Source organism: Mya arenaria, chromosome 4 (assembly GCF_026914265.1).
Source record: "Mya arenaria isolate MELC-2E11 chromosome 4, ASM2691426v1".
Classification (NCBI taxonomy): Eukaryota; Metazoa; Mollusca; class Bivalvia; order Myida; family Myidae; genus Mya; species Mya arenaria.
This window is the reverse complement of record NC_069125.1, coordinates 36993579-37016528: the sequence shown is the minus strand read 5'-3', so window position 1 is coordinate 37016528 and position 22950 is coordinate 36993579. Positions and strand designations below refer to the sequence as shown.

Sequence of the window (22950 nt, the reverse complement as noted above, 5' to 3'; positions counted from 1 at the left end):
GATTTTATCGAACAGATTATGTGTAAGCCTAATATACATTGCATGAGCAACAGGCAACTCGTTTTGACAACCTTTTTGTTTTTTGTCATGTTGAGCAAATTTCACGTAACTAACACTTTATGAAAATTGATGTTTTGGCCGTTTTTGGAACAATTGAGATCTGTTCTATTGTGATTTATCTTATATGACTGAATTGAAGGCATTGATACCAAAATCAGCTGATTCTGTGATAAAAACTGGAAATTTTTTAAAACTGTATTTATCAGTGAAAGTGCAGCTTTAATACTAGTTGAGAATTACTTGTACTGTCCCTCTAAGAGTTCAATTCAGCTAAAAGTGGAAGATAAATTATTTTATATGATTTATATCATTTCCATGCAAAAAAAAACATCATTTTTAATATATAACAACTTTTCTTCCTATTTCCAGTTGTCAGCCAATGAAGGTTACAGTTACAGAGTCAGTGTTGATTCGGGAGGTATTTTGTGGGTATGACGGCACAATGTTGCTAACAGACGAAGGGTGTGCATTTGCGTGTGGTAGTAATCAGCACAATAAACTGGCACTCAACAACAGACGAGGCTTCATTGCGGCCATGAGGAACATTTTTACCAGGGTAAGAACTGCTCTAAAATCATATACCAGTCATGAAAATTTGAGTTTTGATCTACAAGTCCAAGTTTTTGCTACTTGGCACTCTCACAAATCGAATCTTTTGACAACTTTTGTGCACTTTTTTACTTTTTGTCTTTGAATGAGCCAATTTATGCATAAATGCATGGAAACCAGTGATATAAGACTGCTGACAAAAAATCAGATCGCATATTTTCATATTTAAGTTCAAAAATTGATGTTTTATTCATTTTTCTTAAACCCTTAGTAACACTTTTAGCCATAAAACATTAATTTTCGAACGGAAATATGAACATCTGCGATCTGACCTTTTGTCAGCAGTCTTAAATCATTGGTTTGCAGATTTTTTCGCAGAAATTGGTACATTCCAAGACAAACAAAAACTAAAAAAGTTGTTAAAATGATAATAATAAATTGAATATTCGAAAAAAGTTCAATAAAGAGAATAAAACACATTTTGCCTACAACGCTGATGTTGTTTATAAAGTTCGTTTGTCTTGTTTTTACAATGATTGGCCCCTTATGCCAGAGGTGTGAATGTGATGACTAGACACGCGTCATGTGTCATTTAGGTACATAACGCCGGGTACTATAAAAGGTCCCCCTACTTTTACAACAACTAGCTAGGGATCGGCTTTAACACCAATGTATTGTCTTGGCTGCAACTACTGTACAACAAAGCGCAAATGGAAGTGATGATATGAATGCCATGTGCTACAAAAATGTTGTTGCATATATGTGCTTTTTAAATAAACTGTTTCCATGTTTCGATACAATTTTCGTGCTTTGAAATGGATTTTAGGATATATTTCCTCTCTTGTTGTACAATAGCTGAGTCCAATACACTTATGTTTTCGTTTAATTATTTTACTAGAACCGAGTTGGTTTGGGGTTTCCATATCTTTATTTAGTCAATTTAGAGGTCAATCTCAGAACGAGGCTGATTATCCTACGGAAAGACCCTCCATAGGCGCAAAACACTGTTTGACTAGGAATCCATCTAATTTCACATTGTTTTCAAAAGGCAGCGGAATTGAATCATTCAATTTGTTGTTTATAATGTTTTGCTTTTTTCTTCCTGAAAATGGAGAATTTCAAAGGCTCATTTGGGGAAATCAGGGTCCGTTGCGCGTCTGGCTACGACAAAGTAGGGTAAAAAACGCCCCGGCTATTGCTTTAGCGAATAATAATAATATTTAATACATCTTCTAAAATACGTATTTCGGTAATCGAATATTCGATCGAAAGAGTTACCGAATATTCGAATATCAATTTTGCCATTCGTTTGCATCCCTATTACAAATGCTTTTTTTAATTTTAATTCATAAGTATGTTGATAAAAAAGCATATGATTTGTGTACAGATAGAAAAATATTAGCGATATATTGATGCTTTTTTAACTGGGAATTTGTGGCCAGGTAGCTATCAATTTAAACCCCCATTTATAAATACTAGTATTGTAACAAGTCTAGCTATGTAACTGCCAAAAACAATATTTATATAGTGTTAGGCTTGCAAAGTTGGTCTGCCATTTGCATAGCTCTATATGTATACTTTTGCCCTTAGCTTGCTTGCAATTTTCCATATTAAATGTCAAAAAATGTTATTTTACATTAAAGTCATTATCTCTGTACAGACTGAAGTTGACGGTCAGAAAGTGCCGACCATGGTTCGAGCACTGAGACATCGCATGATAGACATTTCCATGGGTCGGCATCATACAGCGGTCATTGTGGAGTCAGGCACTGTGTGGTCGTTTGGCAGGAATGTTGAAGGTCAACTCGGGGTAGGGGAAACTAAACCTGTCGACGCTCCGGTGGAGGTTAAGGCAATGATGGACAAAAATATTGTGGTAAGTATGGTTAAAACAGAGCTCACATTTAGCACTCACATATTCACAGATTGTAATTGAAAATTGAAAATGTGTGTTGAGTTTCAAGGTTACTTGCAAAATTTTGGACACACTTAAACACACATGAAATGATAACGCATAGACAAGCATGTTACGTTAAGTGCGCATTGTAGACTGGAATTTCGTGTTCAGATTTTGGATGGCAGTATTTGGCTAAAATGCGAGTGCAATGATTTTTTTTAGATTTGAACCCTATTAAAACTGATGCTGCAGATCACAATTTAGTTCTCTTACAATAGTTATGGAACCACTATGACCTTAAATGTATGGCTGTACAGTATACTGGGATGTACAAGCTTATATTATAAAACTTATTTATTTTAAATTTTTAGAAAAAACTTCCTAGAATTCATTGAACAGTTTTGGTTTTTGGTGCAGTCAAGTTAGTAAAATAATTATTCATACAATATTATTGATAATAATCTTATTCTAAATCTGTAGAATACAAAATTGGCATTTGTAGTATGACTGAAATAAATGTTGAAAAGTTATTAGTATATTGTCTATTTGTTAAATATATTCAAATTGAATTCGAACTTCATGTTTCAGAGGGTCCAGTGTGGTGAACATTACACTGTTGCCAGCACCAATGAGAATGAGATCTACTACTGGGGTCTCCGATTTAAGGACCCTTCCACAGTTTCCCAGGCAACCGATGACCTTGGCTCAAGGTCAAGTGTTGCTGATGGTAAGAAGGATGACATGAGGGTGGAGTCAGTGACGCCCAGGAATGCGGGCCATTCTAGGCAGCTTAGCACAACTAGTGGCATCAGTATTCCTAGTGTTGACGGTATTACATGATAATTATTATTTTTAAAAATGATGAATTTGTTTTGCAAATATCATATTTTTTTATTATAGTCAGTGAAACAAAAGAGTTAAAAACAGTTTATTTTTGGAAGAAAATATTATTTTTTTCTGTAAGATTTTTTTTTCAAAACAAAATGCACCCCCACAAGTGTAGGTATGTTTTAGAGGTACCACTTCCCTAATGATACAAGCTGTTGTTAGAAATGACAGTAGTATAGAAGAAATTAAATCATGTGTAGATCCATCAGTGATTAATGAATGTAATGGTCAAGGAATTGATGAATCCTGGGTCCTAGTGCAAAAACCGGGCTTTGTTCAAGGTGCGAGCCTTACTGATCGAGAGATGGATGGAGATGGTGGTGTGGATAGACAGACCAGCCTGGATACGGGTGACAACAGTGTGGCTGACAGTGGAATAGTGGGAGATAGTACTGGGAACACAGAAAATGCAGCACGAACTGGCTTCAGACCCCTCAGTATATAATTTTGAATTGCATATTTTTCAACTTGTTGGATTTGAAAAGAAAAAAAGTCGTGATATTTTCATATTTTTGGTGTCATATTGGCCATGTTGTCAGCATCATTGTTTATAAACTTTAACCTTGGCTAGATATTAACATTAAACTTGATACACATGTTGCAAGAGAAAGTGCACACAACTCTAGCTTTAATAAATGTTGAGTTACCCCTTTTTCAACTAAAAAGACAATTGAGCCTTTCGCTTTGCTCTAATGCACTCTTATTATGCATTTTGACCGATGAATGGGTAACAGTTACTTACAAAGTATCTCCAAAATGTGTTGCTTTAAAGTAGCTATACTGAAGACATATTCCTGTCTGGAGTTTTTAGCTGTTACTCACTGGTTTCCCTATTACAGGCAATGTGCCTCGACGGTCCACTAGTGCCAGTAGTCGAGATGGTAAGGAGAAAGAGAAAGATTCCGAAGGAGGTTCACCGGATGCCTCTGAGATCATCTTCCCGCCAGACCACCTTATGAAGTAAAAATATGATTTCCTTGTTTAAGCTGCTCTGTCTTTCAAAGAGAAGTAGCTTTATACATATATGATTTACGGTATATAGCTTTAGTTTTGTGTGAAGTGCCGATCATAAATCTTTAAAGTTGGGATATCTTGTGAATCCATTACAGATGTCAACATCTGACTTAGTACACATTAATTAATTAATAAGTTCACAAAATTCAGATTTGATGCATGTTTACAATATCGATATTCATGTATATGGATGAAATGTCAATCATTGTTATTTAGTATTGATACTCATGTTTTTACTTGAAGTAAACAAATATGCCATGTACATTGAATGAATAGGTAAACTTCACTGTATTCACACCATGGTTCATTTGCAAATCCTTGAATTATATTATTATATTTCATTACCATGCATTTTGTTAAAAAATCAAAGAGTCCTCTAGCTCAGCTGTGTGCACACATCATACTGATGCACATTTTAAGAATCTTCTAGAAAAGAATGCCATCTTATCGTTGAGCATATCGCAGAATATTGTTAAATGAAAAATTTCACTTAAATGTGTAGCAAAAGTCACAAACTAAAATGAAAGTTTTATCTGCAAATTCAAATTAACATTGCCTAAATTGACAATAAAACTGTAAGTTTGAAAATGGATATTCTAGCTTCTAGCTTATTAATGATATTAACTTGCAGTTTTGATCATAACATACATGTGTTGATAAGATGGCTGTCATGAATATAGGACAACAATAAACCACTGCTTATATTGCATGGTAACAACTCCAAGGATCTCATACTTGTATAAGAATGTACATTCCTATTTCATATGCTGTCATGCAGTATAATGAATGTATATTCCTATTTCATATGCTGTCATGCAGTATAATGAATGTACATTCCTATTTCATATGCTGCCATGCAGTATAATGAATGTACACTCCTATTTCATATGCTGTCATGCTGTATAATGAATGTACATTTTTATTTCACATGTTGTCATTCAGTTTACATGCTTAGGTGCAAGCTTGCTAACCCATGAGAGGACTAGTGCTTGTGTTGGACACATGGAAGTTTATGCGCTGCCATGCAGATGCTTTGGTGCAAGCTTGCAAATCCATGAGTGGATTACTGCTTGTATTCGACACATGTATGTTTATGTGCTGTTATGCAGTTCACATGCTTAGGTGCAAGCTTGCAAACCCATGGGTGGACTAGTGCTTGTATATGACACATGCAAGTTCATGTGCTGCCATGCGGTATACAAGCTCATGTGCAAGCTTGCAAAGCCATGCATGGACTAGTGCTTGTATTTGACACATAAAAGTTCAAATGCTGTCATGCAGTATACATTCTAAGGTGCAAGCTTGCAAACCCATGAGTGGACTAGTGCTTGTATTTGACACATAAAAGTTCAAATGCTGTCATGCAGTATACATTCTAAGGTGCAAGCTTGCAAACCCATAAGTGGACTAGTGCTTGTATTTGACCCATAAAAGTTCATTTGTTGTCATGCAGTATACATACTAAGGTGCAAGCTTGCAAACCCATGAGTGGCTACATATGAAAGTTCATGTGCTGTCATGCAGTATACATGCTCAGGTGTAAGCTTGCAAACCTAGACTAGTGCTTGTATTGGACACATGAGCGTTCATGTGCTGTCATGCAGTATTATATATGCGAGCTTGCGAACCTAGACTAGTGCTTGTATTGGACACATGAGGGTTCATGTGCTGTCATGCAGTATTATATATGCAAGTTTGCAAACCTAGACTAATGCTTGTATTGGACACATGAGCGTTCATGTGCTGTCATGCAGTATTATATATGCGAGCTTGCAAACCTAGACTAGTGCTTGTATTGGACACATGAGCGTTCATGTGCTGTCATGCAGTATTATATATGCGAGCTTGCAAACCTAGACTAGTGCTTGTATTGGACACATGAGCGTTCATGTGCTGTCATGCAGTATTATATATGCGAGCTTGCAAACCTATTTGACACATGAAAGTCTAGATATCATTTGAATGCCAAAACCAAAAGAGGAAAACCTCATAAGAATTCATTTTTCAATCCCTCTGATTTCAGGATTGTTCCAAGTGAGGAGATGCTAACTTTAAGCTCGTTTATTTGTCATGGAGAGAACATCTTCATACATGTGGAGACTACAGCCCCACCGCCTAGAAAACGTACTAGGAAGAAACGAGGCATAAGGTGTGTACAAAATCATTTACTTAAAAATACTATGTGGTTTTCATCATAGGTAGCAGTTTTAGTTAGACATTGTGATTTTATATGGGTTTTATGTTCAGAGTGTTAAATGTGAAAAAAATGTAAACTCTTTGAAACAGTAGATCATTGTGGAATATCTAGCAATCACACTGTTATGTGATTATTCTAAATTCATGACAGTGTATGTTCTTTCACATAGAAGGAAGTAGTTGTCTTATTTAAATGTTGACCAGTGCTAAAGCTATCTTATTTTGAAAAGTAGAAAACTGTTTTAATGTTCTATGTGACAAAAACATCAACATGTATTTAAATTGAGCTTTTGTTATATATTACATTAATTTTTGGTGTGATACATATAATTATTTATTTCTGATGTTGTTACCTAGGAAGCGATACAGTGGTTCTACCCTGCCGGTGCCCAGCGCAGGTGCAGGAATGTCTGCGTCCAGCCGAGAGGCAGGAGATGAATACTCATCAGAGACCTCAGAGATTGACACACAGGTCAGTGGCTCTCTAATACCGAGTATTTGTTTTATAGGCATAAAAAACAAGATCCTAATTTTTGTATTGTCACTGGTCAACCTTTTTTTTAAACATTATTAATCCCTATTTTGTATTTTATTTTACTGGCAAGAAATGTCCATGTACTGTTTTAAAGTGTCTATTTAACATTAACCTGGACAAATTGGCGATATTTTTATGTATGTAAACAGACCAGATGTCACCAAAATTACCTTAAAACTAAAAAAATAAAATCCCCATCTACCTACCCTTATTTTATTTTGTGTTGAATCTGAAACAAAAAAATGTTTTTCGGCCTTATTTAGAATTTAAATTTCATTTTAAAATAGAACATAACCTGATAAAGGTGTGTTATCTCGCATTATTTAAAAGAGACTTAACAATCTGTCATTAAATAAAACCCAATTCAAACACTGGTTCCAGGCTTAAAAAATTGTAATAAACTGGCCCCAATTTCTCGAAACTTCTTAAGTCCCTTATTACAGGATTGAGCTAATCCCACTATTTTTCTTTGTCTATAATTCGCGTAATATTATCTTCATTTAGAGTTATTCATCCTTAAATAGGAATTTCTTTTATGGATATCACAAATAACCATATTTCATTTACCAAAACCACATTTTAGTATATGTTTTAACTATTTGAAATAAGCTACTTCAGCCTGTTAAGCTCGAGAAATTAGGGCCTGGTAAACTTTCCTAAACAACCATTTCACATTTGCAAGACTTGCAGGCACTTACAGTTTTTTGGCTAACATTTTTGACATTTGATGAATAAATGCGTGCACAGGCTTGCCAATCCCAGCGCTTTCAGAACTGCAGTGGTCAATGACCTACTTAACATGACCAATCTGCTCTAATTATCTAGTTAACTAATCTTTGTACAACTGACTACTCTGTTGTCTTTTCCAGTATTTCATAAGCCTTTGAAAATGATTGTGTGTTTTTTTAATAAGAGCAATAAATTTTGTCTATTTCTTCTTTCAAGAAACAGAACAATGTAAAACCTTTCATAGATGTCCCTGTCGCATTTTACGCTTATATTCTGCTTATTGAATATATTAGAGATGAAGAATGTATGCTTCTGTATTAAAGGATTTTTATTATCTTTAATACAGGTACCTTCCTGGTTGAAAAATGAGCTGGACCAGACCAAACTGAGTGTATCGGAGATGGTGAAAGCTGACCTCAAGACTGAAGAGTCAGATGGCCATCTAGCAGACGACACGAGTGGCCAATCAGAAGAGGACAGGAAACCCAAGACGTTTGACACTTCCATGTCCAGTATACAGATTAACAGGGACCTCACACCATGTAAACTGCCACCTGATAAGAATCTAACTCCCAGGAACAGTGACCTTAGGCCTTCTATAGTCATTAAGGTAAGGACTGTTTTCCATACATGTGCACATTTCTTTATATTTCATACTAATTAATGGATCATGATTTTGCATGAGCAGATTACCTATAGAATCACGCTCGAGTTTGTCTCCAATATTGGTGTCCATTTTGAGAGTCCATGAGAACATATATCTGGTGAGGCTCCACCCAACAGATTATTGTGTGAAAGGCTGACATCTACACCACAAAAACACCTCTCACACATTATTTTGATAGCAGAAATAATTCATGTAAACTTTTGGCAACTTTTGGCAGTAACTATAGGACTTGGGATTTTGATATATCTGATTTAGATGACATAAATTCTATCTATACACCATATTTACAGACCTCACCCTGCGAGAGCAAGACGTGGGGTGTCGCCACAGAGAGTGAAGAAACCTCTACCCACTCTGACAGCAGCAACAAGGACCTTAAGCTCTCCAGGTCTAAGATATTCTATAGCCTTATATATTGGTTTCAAAACTTTGCCTCTTTTATGTAAAAAACTTTGCAATAAAGCATTGGTCATAATTTCAATAATTATAGTGTACAGAGAGGAAAAGTTCAGGCTTAATCCCAAGATTAAGATTAAAAGCTTTCAATTCCATACATTTGTTCAGTTTGTTTTTTTGCTGGACATTTGCATAACATACATCCAGAAAAAGCTTGAAATGGATATACATAGCTTTATTTTAAAATCCTTGCAATCACACATTGCTCATAACTTTAATGATCATAATATACAAGGAGGATACAATTCCTGAAATCAGGATTGTGATCATCAATTTCAGAGTATGATAAACTTGTTAAATTTGTTTTTTGCTGGATATTTCCATTAAATATACATAGCTTTGAAAACAATTTTAAGGAGGATCTAAGCCCCTTATATGACCTGGCTTTGGGTCTAAATCCCTTGTCTCAAAGATGTTTAAGATTTTCAAGATTGGTATTTCTGGTCTGTCATCATCCTTGATAAAATAAGAACAATATCTCTATATTTTGTTTCCATTTTGATATATTTGTTCACAGTAGGGCAAAGACAGACATGCTTGGATACACAAGTGGGAAAGGGCCTAGGCAAGGTACAGTTGGAGCTGGACAGAGGGTGAAAAGTGCCTCCAACTCTTCACAGTGGGCGCATAACAGGTTCAGGCAGAATAGAGGCCATGTCAGGTATTTAAGTTTAGACAGAAGTGCCCATGATGAGCTATTGTGTTCCTTTATCCATTGTCTTGTGCATCTTCAGTTTTGCTTGATAAAACTCAAATAGCTACATTTCCTGCTTAATGATCATGAAAGTTGTTCAGAATATATCTTCAGAAAGTGTAAATCATGTTTGATTATGGTTGACGTTATTGGAAAAGTAGGTCATTTGGTCAAAAAATAGATAAACCTTGTTAATATGTTACATGTATAACCAAGAACCATGAAACAGTGTTTAAATTTTAAATGTATCTGTGGACTTAAGGCCAAGGTTACTGATGGGTCATGTTAGGTCAAAAAGTAGGTTACTTGTTAAACTATTTGGAATACATCTTTGTTAAAAGTGTACAGACAACATGCCCAATTTGTATACTCTTCTGTTAGAATGTTTGCTTCTGAAATATTAAGGTCAAGTTTATCATGCCTTTATGACCCTGTAAGTAAAGGTCAAGTTTATTATGACTTTATGACCTTGTAAGGTGAAGGTCAAGTTTATCATGCCTTTATGACCCTGTAAGGTAAAGTTCAAGTTTATTATGACTTTATGACCTTGTAAGGTGAAGGTCAAGTTTATCATGACTTTATGTACCTGTAAGGTAAAGGTCATGTTTATCATGACTTTATGACCCTGTAAGGTAAAGGTCAAGTTTATCATGACTTTATGACCCTGTAAGGTAAAGGTCATGTGTATCATGACTTTACGACCCTGTAAGGTAAAGGTCAAGTTTATCATGACTTTATGACCCTGTAAGGTAAAGGTCAATTTATTATGACTTTATGACCTTACACTTTATGACCTTGTAAGGTAAAAGTAAAGTTTATCCCAGATATCTCAAAATAGATTTTATCACTCTCTGCAGACAAGATGTTGCATTAAAAGAGCAGCTGGCAGCACGAGGGTTTGTCTCTGATGTCACCGTGAAACGAAGGGAAGAGGCTCTCATCGTATGTACTATGTAATCATTCTGAAGTATAGTAGCTCATAGCAAGGAACTTCCAAGTGCAATATTTGTCTTGGTAATGAAAACTGACTGTTCCAGTTTGTGATGAGATGATTTTGTATGTTATGTAGGGAAATCTAACAATATTTATATTTGTAGGTATTGGTTATATCTATATCTTTTATGAAAAATGGATGATTTGCCGTTTAAAGCTTGAATTAATTATAGTTTTTTGGATGTAATAAGCTTTAACTTATATAATATTAAAGTCAACTTGAACAGAATTGTATTAAATATGCAGTGTAGAGCTATCTTGTACTTGTGGCTGGACAGTATCTTAAAATCAATTAGCAAAAGCCTTATTTATGAAGTATTGAGATCACTGCAATGGTAAATGTAAAGCTGTATGATTTCAGGGCGAGTTACGAGCGACTCGTGAGGAGAAAGCCCAAGCTGAGTTGCGTCTCCAGGAACTTGAACGGGATCATATTGCCCGTCAGGAGCAACTGAGGCGAGAGACTGAATACAGAGCTAAAGTATGTCCTGGTTCATGTTGTACAGTAATGCCTGTGAATTACATACCGGTATTCCCTTCTCACCATTGTGTTTGGGTTTACATTTGGAAGTACATTGCCTTTTAACCATGGTGCCAGGGCTACTGTGATGCATAGCCATCTTACCATTGTGAATGGGTTAACTGTGGGAAGTGCATTGCCCTTTATCCCTGACGGCTTGGTTCACTGTAGGTATTGCATTGCCTTCTATCTGTGGTATACTGTGGGTAGTGCATGTATACTGTGCAAAGTGCATTGCCTTCTATCTGTGGTATACTGTGGGTAGTGCATGTATACTGTGCAAAGTGCATTGCCTTCTATCTGTGGTATACTGTGGGTAGTGTATTGCCTTCTATCTGTGGTATACTGTAGGTAGTGCATGTATACTGTGCGTAGTGCATTGCCTTCTATCTGTGGTATACTGTAGGTAGTGTATTGCCTTCTATCTGTGGTATACTGTAGGTAGTGCATGTATACTGTGCGTAGTGCATTGCCTTCTATCTGTGGTATACTGTGGGTAGTGTATTGCCTTCTATCTGTGGTATACTGTAGGTAGTGCATGTATACTGTGCGTAGTGCATTGCCTTCTATCTGTGGTATACTGTGGGTAGTGCATTGCCTTCTATCTGTGGTATACTGTAGGTAGTGCATGTATACTGTGCAAAGTGCATTGCCTTCTATCTGTGGTATACTGTGGGTAGTGCATGTATACTGTGCAAAGTGCATTGCCTTCTATCTGAGGTATACTGTGGGTAGTGTATTGCCTTCTATCTGTGGTATACTGTAGGTAGTGCATGTATACTGTGCGTAGTGCATTGCCTTCTATCTGTGGTATACTGTAGGTAGTGTATTGCCTTCTATCTGTGGTATACTGTAGGTAGTGCATGTATACTGTGCGTAGTGCATTGCCTTCTATCTGTGGTATACTGTGGGTAGTGTATTGCCTTCTATCTGTGGTATACTGTAGGTAGTGCATGTATACTGTGCGTAGTGCATTGCCTTCTATCTGTGGTATACTGTAGGTAGTGCATGTATACTGTGGGTAGTGCATGTATACTGTGCAAAGTGCATTGCCTTCTATCTGTGGTATACTGTAGGTAGTGTATTGCCTTCTATCTGTGGTATACTGTAGGTAGTGCATGTATACTGTGCGTAGTGCATTGCCTTCTATCTGTGGTATACTGTGGGTAGTGCATGTATACTGTGCGTAGTGTATTGCCTTCTTTCTGTGGTATACTGTAGGTAGTGCATTGCCTTTTATCTATGGTATACTGTGCGTAGTGTATTGCCTTCTATCTGTGGTATACTGTGGGTAGTGCATGTATACTGTGCAAAGTGCATTGCCTTCTATCTGTGGTATACTGTGGGTAGTGTATTGCCTTCTATCTGTGGTATACTGTAGGTAGTGCATGTATACTGTGCGTAGTGTATTGCCTTCTTTCTGTGGTATACTGTAGGTAGTGCATTGCCTTCTATCTGCGGTATACTTGGGTAGTGCATTGCCTTCTATCTATGGTATACTGTGGGTAGTGCATGTATACTGTGCGTAGTGTATTGCCTTCTTTCTGTGGTATACTGTAGGTAGTGCATTGCCTTCTATCTGCGGTATACTTGGGTAGTGCATTGCCTTCTATCTATGGTATACTGTTGGTAGTGTATTGCCTTCTTTCTGTGGTATACTGTAGGTAGTGCATTGCCTTCTATCTGCGGTATACTGTGGGTAGTGCATTGCCTTCTATCTGTGGTATACTGTAGGTAGTGCATTGCCTTCTATCTGTGGTATACTGTGGGTAGTGCATTGTCTTCTATCTGTGGTATACTGTAGGTAGTGCATTGCCTTCTATCTGTGGTATACTGTGGGTAGTGCATTGCCTTCTATCTATGGTATACTGTAGGTAGTGCATTGCCTTCTATCTGTGGTATACTGTGGGTAGTGTTTTGCCTTCTACCTGTGGTATACTGTAGGTAGTGCATTGCCTTCTATCTGTGGTATACTGTAGGTAGTGCATTGCCTTCTATCTGTGGTATACTGTGGGTAGTGCATTGCCTTCTATCTGCGGTATACTGTGGGTAGTGCATTGCCTTCTATCTGTGGTATACTGTAGGTAGTGCATTGCCTTCTATCTGTGGTATACTGTGGGTAGTGCATTGCCTTCTATCTGCGGTATACTGTGGGTAGTGCATTGCCTTCTATCTGCGGTATACTGTGGGTAGTGCATTGCCTTCTATCTGTGGTATACTGTGGGTAGTGCATTGCCTTCTATCTATGGTATACTGTAGGTAGTGCATTGCCTTCTATCTGAGGTATACTGTAGGTAGTGCATTGCCTTCTATCTATGGTATACTGTTGGTAGTGCATTGCCTTCTATCTATGGTATACTGTGGGTAGTGTTTTGCCTTCTACCTGTGGTATACTGTGTATAGTGCATTGCCTTCTATCTGTGGTATACTGTTGGTAGTACATTATTAGTTACACTGTTAGTAGCTGGGGGTGGGTAGGGTATGTGATATACACCAACAGTGGTTCCATATCATGCTTGTAATCCGTTTTTAGTCGCCATTTTGTAACCATTGACTCATGTAAACAGTCGGTTACACACAACAGATTGCTTGAATAAAATGGATATTCAATAACGTGCATGAGTTAGCTCCCCTACAGTGAAAGGATAAGCCAGAGAGTGAAGGTACAAATTTTTCGGCCGCCATTTTGTTATGTCTTTTTCGGAGTATGAAAGTTACAGGGGTGGTATGAAACATACTGGAAATTACAGGGGGGGGGGAGTATTATGGATTATACAAGTCGTGCACGTGACCGCTCTAGGCCAATCGGATAGTGTCATTCATGTAGGAGGTGAGATATTACTTTTTATCTGTGGTATACTGTAGGTAGTGCATTGCATTCTATCTGTGGTATACTGTGGGTAGTGTATTGCCTTCTAGCTGTGGTATACTGTAGGTAGTGTATTGCCTTCTATCTGAGGTATACTGTAGGTAGTGCATTGCCTTCTAGCTGTGGTATACTGTAGGTAGTGTATTGCCTTCTATCTGAGGTATACTGTAGGTAGTGCATTGCCTTCTATCTATGGTATTCTGTGGGTAGTGCGTTGCCTTCTATCTGTGGTATTCTGTGGGTGGTGCATTGCCTTTTATCTGAGGTATACTGTAGGTAGTGCGTTGCCTTCTATCTGAGGTATACTGTAGGTAGTGCGTTGCCTTCTATCTGAGGTATACTGTAGGTAGTGCGTTGCCTTCTATCTGAGGTATACTGTAGGTAGTGCGTTGCCTTCTATCTGAGGTATACTGTAGGTAGTGCATTGCCTTGTAGCTGTGGTATACTGTAGGTAGTGCATTGCCTTCTATATGGCGTATACTTTGGGTAGTGCATTGCCTTCTATCTGAGGTATACTGTAGGTAGTGCATTGCATTCTATCTGAGGTATACTGTAGGTAGTGCATTGCCTTCTATCTGTGGTATTCTGTGGGTAGTGCGTTGCCTTCTATCTGTGGTATTCTGTGGGTGGTGCATTGCCTTTTATCTGTGGTATACTGTAGGTAGTGCATTGCCTTTTATCTGTGGTATACTGTAGGTAGTGCATTGCCTTCTATCTGTGGTATACTGTAGGTAGTGCGTTGCGTTCTATCTGTGGTATTCTGTGGGTGGTGCATTGCATTCTATCTGAGGTATACTGTAGGTAGTGCATTGCCTTCTATCTGTGGTATACTGTAGGTAGTGCGTTGCGTTCTATCTGTGGTATTCTGTGGGTGGTGCATTGCATTCTATCTGTGGTATACTGTAGGTAGTGCATTGCCTTGTAGCTGTGGTATACTGTGGGTAGTGCATTGCCTTCTATCTGAGGTATACTGTAGGTAGTGCGTTGCCTTCTATCTGTGGTATACTGTAGGTAGTGCGTTGCCTTCTATCTGAGGTATACTGTAGGTAGTGCGTTGCCTTCTATCTGAGGTATACTGTAGGTAGTGCGTTGCCTTGTAGCTGTGGTATACTGTAGGTAGTGCGTTGCCTTCTGTCTGAGGTATACTGTAGGTAGTGCGTTGCCTTCTATCTGAGGTATACTGTAGGTAGTGCGTTGCCTTCTATCTGAGGTATACTGTAGGTAGTGCGTTGCCTTGTAGCTGTGGTATACTGTAGGTAGTGCGTTGCCTTCTGTCTGAGGTATACTGTAGGTAGTGCGTTGCCTTCTATCTGAGGTATACTGTAGGTAGTGCGTTGCCTTCTATCTGAGGTATACTGTGGGTAGTGCGTTGCCTTCTATCTGAGGTATACTGTGGGTAGTGCATTGCCTTCTATCTGAGGTATACTGTAGGTAGTGCGTTGCCTTCTATCTGAGGTATACTGTAGGTAGTGCGTTGCCTTCTATCTGAGGTATACTGTAGGTAGTGCGTTGCCTTCTATCTGAGGTATACTGTGGGTAGTGCATTGCCTTCTATCTGCGGTATACTGTGGGTAGTGCATTGCCTTCTATCTGTGGTATACTGTGGGTAGTGCATTGCCTTCTATCTGCGGTATACTGTGGGTAGTGCATTGCCTTCTATCTGAGGTATACTGTAGGTAGTGCGTTGCCTTCTATCTGTGGTATACTGTAGGTGGTGCGTTGCGTTCTATCTGTGGTATTCTGTGGGTGGTGCATTGCATTCTATCTGAGGTATACTGTAGGTAGTGCATTGCCTTGTAGCTGTGGTACACTGTTGGTAGTGCATTGCCTTCTATCTGTGGTATACTGTAGGTAGTGCATTGCCTTCTATCTGAGGTATACTGTAGGTAGTGCATTGCCTTCTATCTGAGGTATACTGTAGGTAGTGCATTGCCTTCTATCTGTGGTATACTGTTGGTAGTACATTGCGTTCTATCTGAGGTATACTGTAGGTAGTGCGTTGCGTTCTATCTGTGGTATACTGTAGGTAGTGCATTGCATTCTATCTGAGGTATACTGTAGGTAGTGCATTGCATTCTATCTGAGGTATACTGTAGGTAGTGCATTGCCTTCTATCTGAGGTATACTGTAGGTAGTGCATTGCATTCTATCTGAGGTATACTGTAGTTAGTGCATTGCATTCTATCTGAGGTATACTGTAGGTAGTGCATTGCATTCTATCTGAGGTATACTGTAGGTAGTGCATTGCATTCTATCTGAGGTATACTGTAGGTAGTGCATTGCGTTCTATCTGTGGTATACTGTAGGTAGTGCGTTGCGTTCTATCTGTGGTATACTGTTGGTAGTGCATTGCATTCTATCTGAGGTATACTGTAGGTAGTGCATTGCATTCTATCTGAGGTATACTGTAGGTAGTGCATTGCCTTCTATCTATGGTATACTGTAGGTAGTGCATTGCCTTTTATCTGTGGTACACTGTTGGTAGTGCATTGCCTTCTAGCTGTGGTATTCTGTTGGTAGTGCATTGCATTCTATCTGAGGTATACTGTTGGTAGTGCATTGCATTCTATCTGAGGTATACTGTAGGTAGTGCATTGCCTTCTATCTGAGGTATACTGTAGGTAGTGCATTGCCTTCTATCTGTGGTATACTGTAGGTAGTGCATTGCATTCTATCTGAGGTATACTGTAGGTAGTGCATTGCATTCTATCTGAGGTATACTGTAGGTAGTGCATTGCCTTCTATCTATGGTATACTGTAGGTAGTGCATTGCCTTTTATCTGTGGTACACTGTTGGTAGTGCATTGCCTTCTAGCTGTGGTATTCTGTGGGTAGTGCATTGCCTTTTATCTGTGGTATACTGTAGGTAGTGCATTGCATTCTATCTGAGGTATACTGTAGGTAGTGCATTGCCTTCTATCTGTGGTATTCTGTGGGTAGTGCATTGCATTCTATCTGAGGTATACTGTAGGTAGTGCATTGCCTTCTATCTATGGTATACTGTAGGTAGTGCATTGCCTTTTATCTGTGGTACACTGTTGGTAGTGCATTGCCTTCTAGCTGTGGTATTCTGTGGGTAGTGCATTGCCTTCTATCTGTGGTACACTGTTGGTAGTGCATTGCCTACTAGCTGTGGTATACTGTGGATAGTGTATTGCCTTCTATCTTTGGTATTTTGTAGGGGAAGTGCCTAATGACTGACAAATTTGTTTCGCTAATATCTCTAATTTCTAATATAGGGTAAGACCACACCCCACATTAATTGTTCCATAAATTAAAAGTTTTATCTTATTGCATAGACAATGTTTTTTGTGTGTAATTAATCACTATTTTGTGTCAACTATCTATTTTTGTGAATGAAAAAAAACACACATACTTTATTAGGAGCGAGAGAAAGGCCTACAGGAACAGATTGAACTCCTAAAGACGGAGCTACAATCCCAGACCTCACAGCTCAAGGATAACCAAAGGGTCGTAAACTCAATGCAGGTAGGAACTGTTGAGTGCTACTGTATTATATGGAAGAGTTCAATGAGTTCAATGAGTTCAATGAGTTTAAATTAGTTTTGACACATTAATGTAGCATTCAAGCTTCTTCGTCAGAATAGCTACATGAAAACCTTTTTTAAAAATACTGCTAGAAATTATGGTTTCAATGCACATTTATTACTAATTAGGTTGATTTATTTTACCGGTACTTTAATAGTCTGACACATGATTTCTTATGTCATGTTTGAATCATGTGATGTATGACATAACAGAAAAATAAACATGCTTCTTTTTCATCTACGTATAGGAGCAGCTAATCAAACTACAGAACAAGAAAAAGCTAAGTGCTGGAAGAGTTAGTGGGTCCTCAGAAAGCAGAATTTGTGTGATACAGTGATATTCCAGGTTGTGAACTATGTTGCCCTCTCATTGTAGTAATGATAAATGTCGTGGATTATACTACTCTGTCATTGTAGTCAGAAGAAAGGTTGTGAACTACATTACTCTCTAATTGTAGTCTGTAGAAAGGTCGTGTACTACATTACTCTCTAATTGTAGTCAGAAGAAAGGTCGTGTACTACATTACTCTCTAATTGTAGTCAGAAGAAAGGTCGTGAACTACATTACTCTCTAATTGTAGTCAGAAGAAAGGTTGTGAACTACATTACTCTCTAATTGTAGTCAGAAGAAAGGTTGTGAACTACATTACTCTCTAATTGTAGTCTGAAGAAAAGTTGTGAACTACATTACTCACTAATTGTAGTCAGAAGAAAGGTTGTGAACTACATTACTCTCTAATTGTAGTCAGAAGAAAGGTTGTGAACTACATTACTCTCTAATTGTAGTCAGAAGAAAGGTTGTGAACTACATTACTCTCTAATTGTAGTCAGAAGAAAGGTTGTGAACTACATTACTCTCTAATTGTAGTCAGAAGGAAGGTTGTGAACTACATTATTCTCTCATTGTAGTCTGAAGAAAGGTTGTGGACTACACTACTCTCTCATTGTAGTCAGTCTGAGAAGAATAAATTGTAGAAAACAATGTTTTAAATCAGGGTACAAAAACTACAATATTATTTACTGCTGTAAATGTGTTTAATGTAGTTACTAGTACATTACATATGAATATCAATACGATACTGCACATTTAATGAATGCATGTGTGTCTTCTTACCTGAATGTACTGAAGTTGTGTGTGTGTGTGTATTGCCCTATATGTAAATGTACTCTTACATTGAGATCAGCCTACTGAGAACATTTTCAAGCATCAGAAGTTTGATAATGGTTATCCAACTCATAGTAACATGACTCTGGTGGACGAGAATGGCTGAGAAGAGCCACTACAACAAATGTTCATAGGTGCAGACTTATACATAACTGAGCTAATTTCATGTTAAGATTTTGTTACCACTGTGATGTGTTTTTTTATTGATGCTCCATGCATTGAGTGATATATTATTATTTTTTGTTTTTACAGCTTATTTTTCAGTTGTCAATTGAAAGTGCACACTTTTGTCACAAGTTATTTACATTCCATTTTGATATTATATATATTGTATTATTACATATATTTACAGTGACACTAGTTAACATTCCATTTTGATATATAACAGTTACAATGTATTGATTATACCAAGACTGTATGTTTATATGTTTACTTGTACAATTATACTTGTATATCCAATGTGCTGGCCACATGATCTTTACGTTTACTGTTGCTGAATCTTAGCTTTATACAGATTTTACATCTCTATGTATTCTGACTGTTTTGCTTACTTTTTGTTTAATGTCAAGTGTATCAATGTATTGAGCTAGTCTTAATTTTCCCATAACAACTGACTATCTTTGTCTTGAACTGCTGGTTGGCTGAGGCTTTGACATTCTTTTCATGAACTCGGAGTGTTTATTAACACGTAGCTATAACCTCTGTCACTTGAAAAGAATGAACTCCTGCTTTGATATCATATGACTTGTGAAATATATTGTGACATTGTTCCTATTTAAAATACGAATATTCTTCAGCTGTATCAAAGGGGTCATTTCTACCAACAATCTAACATAAAAAGCTATGTTTTACTGCAGTCTAACAATGTCAGAAAATCTTTTAGGCTAAATGTCACTATAAATGTACAGGTCATATGACACCAAAGCAGGAGTTCATTCCCTTTAAGTGACTGTGGCTACAAAATATTTGGTTCCGATTGCTCTGCCCCCCCCCCCCCCCAATCTCCTTAAAAATAGGGTTGTTAGGTCTGCATTTTCTATTTGAAGTAGATTTGTGTTTTAATTTTCACTCTTAAAACCGGCACCATTTAGTATTTGTTGACGTTAACTAGAGCTTTCTTTAAAGACAGAACATTTACCGTCTGCCCGACGCAAGAAACTACTGAAAATGTTTAAAACAAAAGGAGAAAAAAATAATGGTTGTCCGGTGGCAACTAAAAAATTAGGTCGTGTTAAAAATAGGGCCAATTGTTGCTTTGATGTTGAGCACTGTTATTGATTTTGTATAATTTACTTGTTAATGTATTTCAAAAAGAAAATGTGTTATTGAATTTATGCAATAAAATGCTGAAGTGATCAACATTTTTGTTCATCCACGGAATTACATAGGTGCATACTGGTTCATTTGTACATAAATAACTTTTTCCCATTTTTTTTGTCCATCGAACAAACTCTTATTTCACAGTTGTTTACAATCGTATTGATGCCGTTGTTATGCTGAACTTCAACACATTCATGTACCCTCTCTCTCTCTCTCTCCCCCCCCCCCCACCACACACAATTATACGCTTTCTGAAAAGACCCGAATGGGTGATCGCTCGGGATGTATATAGACAACTGCAAAGATATTGTCAGTATTATTAAACTTATACCATAAAGAATTCTCGTTACTAACAATGAGTACAGATATGTGCTTTAGTAAACTATTTTTAATCAAAATACCAACATTTTCAGATTTCCTTTTAAATAATTCACGATTTTTGCCAAAAAATCTATAACCATTAACTGAAATGCTATCAGAATAGTCTAACTAAGTTTCAGAAAAATGAACAATGTCAAACTGATTAACAAACTATATAAAAATCCGAATTGTTCGATTTTGAGCATAAACCACAACATTTACATATGCTAGACTAAAAATCTGGTTTCTGTTTTTTTATTGCCCAAATGTTCATTCATACAAACATTTATAAATGACATAATTATATATGTATACCATTTAATACAAACCGTTATACTAAATAATATCAATGTGAACAAATAAATATTGATCTAACTCTTTGTTTGAAAATTCCTATTAGCGTTTGGGACTTGTTTTCAAATAAAAAAGGTAGACAAAAAAAATAAAAAAAAATGGGAGAGGTGGTGTGTATTTGATGTTTCGGAATAGTGTTCCTAATATAAATGTTAAATTTAAAAATGAAAAAAAAAACACCTACTAACTTTAAAAAACCTACTTGCTTTAAAAGAATGGATCTTATAAAGTACAGTTCTTTGTTGGATATTTCATTCAAATCCGCTTTACAATACTACTATATACTGGAGCTGTTTTACTAAGATAATAAGTGTTCTAATTGTTGCCATCGTCTATTATAGGTGTTGATTTTATTCTTCATTGTTGCTATTGTTTTCTCTATTTTTAGTCGTTTATTGAGATATTGGACAAACTTGGCACATGTTGGTATTTTTCCTTCACATTTTGATTTAAAAATGAAATATTTGCCTAGAAGTATCATAAAATTTACTTGATAACCAAATTTTTCATTGTTTGGCATTAAATCACAAAAGCTAATGGTTTTATATGATAGTTCTCTAAAGCTCACTTCATTGAAAGAGTTTGTTATGAATGTTCTAAATTCACCCCAAAACGTGTGCGAAATATGACATTCCCAAAACATATGGATGTTTGAGTCGATGTTCATTACACAAAAATCACATAACCTTGATGCAACAATATTGTACGTGTAAAGCTTATCATTGTTTGGAAGGATATTCATTATGTATTTATATTGGAATTCCCGAAGTTTCGTATCTATTGTTAGTTTGAGCGCCTGTGTGTACACATTTTTCCATTGTATAGAGTTAAGATCAAATTGAGATTCCCAGTTTTCTTCTCGAGTTCTATTTTCAGGTTTAAGTTGTATAATAAGATTCTTGTAGACTAGTTTACTAATTTTTGTATTTTCCTCCATTTTATCTACAAAGTAAGTTGGTGTGTTATATGATATGCCTTCATTTTTCAACCGGAATTTCCAGTCATCAGGAATACTGCTGATTAAAGCATGGTATTTCAAAAAATCGTGTGTACCAAGATCGTATAGTCTCAATAAGTCGTTAAAGTCATAAAAAGTTTTTTTTCTGTAGTCATACAAATGTTCGACATATTTTAGACCCCTATTATGCCATTCTTTGTAAAAAAATGTTTTATTATTAGGGAGTTTTATTTTGCTGTTGTTCCATATCATTTCTTTTGCTACGATCGCAGTATCCGTCTTATATGTAAACGATGCCCATGATTGTATGACTTCTGTGAGAAAAACAGATTTTAATTTAAGATTTTGAGTGCTTTTCGGATCCATACAACTTTTAAAAATTAGATCTTCCCCAAACTGTTTGGTCATTTGCATATATAATTTAACCCATATAGATTGTTTGTTTAAAACAATTCTTTTTACCCAGCTTGCTTTAATTGCTTTGACAAAAATAGATATATTGAGCATTTTTATACCACCATTTTCATATTCTTGAATTATTTGATTTCTTGATATTTTATCGGGTTTTCCATTCCATAAGAATTTGTACATTTTGTTTTGTATCATTTTTAAACATGTCTCAGATGGTGTTTCCAAGACAGTTAGTGGGAACAGAAGTTTTGGGAACGCAAACGTTTTGATTACAGTGATTTTGCCAAGTAACGAAAGATTCCAATATTTCCATTTTTCAAGACATGCCTCAAATTCTAAAATCTTATCAGTGAAGTTTACTTTTTCCATCTCAACTGTGCCGTTGGTAAATGTAATGCCTAGCGCAGATGTTTTGGTGATTTGCCAATTATATTTCTTACAAAACGGTATGTCAGCGTATTTAAGTTGACCTAATCGTAAAACTGCACATTTAGCTTTATTTAATGTTAACCCTGAAACTTTTCCAAAATCGTTTAGACTAATCATAAGCTCTTCGAAAGATTTTTGTGTTCCATCCATAAGGAAACTGGCATCATCAGCAAATAAGGTTTGTTTCAGTTCTGTATTATATACATTTATACCTTTAATATTTTTGTTTGTATTGATTTCAACAGCAAGCGCTTCTATACAGATTAGGAATAAGTACGGAGATAACGGGCATCCTTGGCGTACACCTTTTTTAATGTTGAAAAGGTCAGAAAGATAAC

The 22950-nt window shown here is 36.7% G+C and overlaps 1 protein-coding gene across 3 annotated transcripts in view; it reads left to right on the top strand.

The window, feature by feature from the left end:
- LOC128232625 (serine/threonine-protein kinase Nek9-like) overlaps nucleotides 1–20133 on the top strand; it is a 41539-nt gene extending 21406 nt beyond the window's left edge. For 2 of the 3 annotated variants that reach the window (XM_052946290.1, XM_052946291.1), the window contains exons 19-32: nucleotides 430–616; nucleotides 2270–2485; nucleotides 3095–3335; nucleotides 3676–3831; nucleotides 4234–4354; nucleotides 6432–6557; nucleotides 6962–7076; nucleotides 8215–8478; nucleotides 8826–8923; nucleotides 9509–9652; nucleotides 10543–10627; nucleotides 11040–11159; nucleotides 17452–17556; nucleotides 17864–20133. In XM_052946290.1, the coding sequence (XP_052802250.1) occupies nucleotides 430–616; nucleotides 2270–2485; nucleotides 3095–3335; nucleotides 3676–3831; nucleotides 4234–4354; nucleotides 6432–6557; nucleotides 6962–7076; nucleotides 8215–8478; nucleotides 8826–8923; nucleotides 9509–9652; nucleotides 10543–10627; nucleotides 11040–11159; nucleotides 17452–17556; nucleotides 17864–17953 (2068 nt within the window). In that variant the 3' untranslated portion in view covers nucleotides 17954–20133. The remainder of the gene's footprint in view (nucleotides 1–429; nucleotides 617–2269; nucleotides 2486–3094; nucleotides 3336–3675; nucleotides 3832–4233; nucleotides 4355–6431; nucleotides 6558–6961; nucleotides 7077–8214; nucleotides 8479–8825; nucleotides 8924–9508; nucleotides 9653–10542; nucleotides 10628–11039; nucleotides 11160–17451; nucleotides 17557–17863) is intronic. The other variant, XR_008260560.1, reaches the window with a different exon arrangement.
- The last annotated feature ends 2817 nt before the right edge of the window (nucleotides 20134–22950 follow it).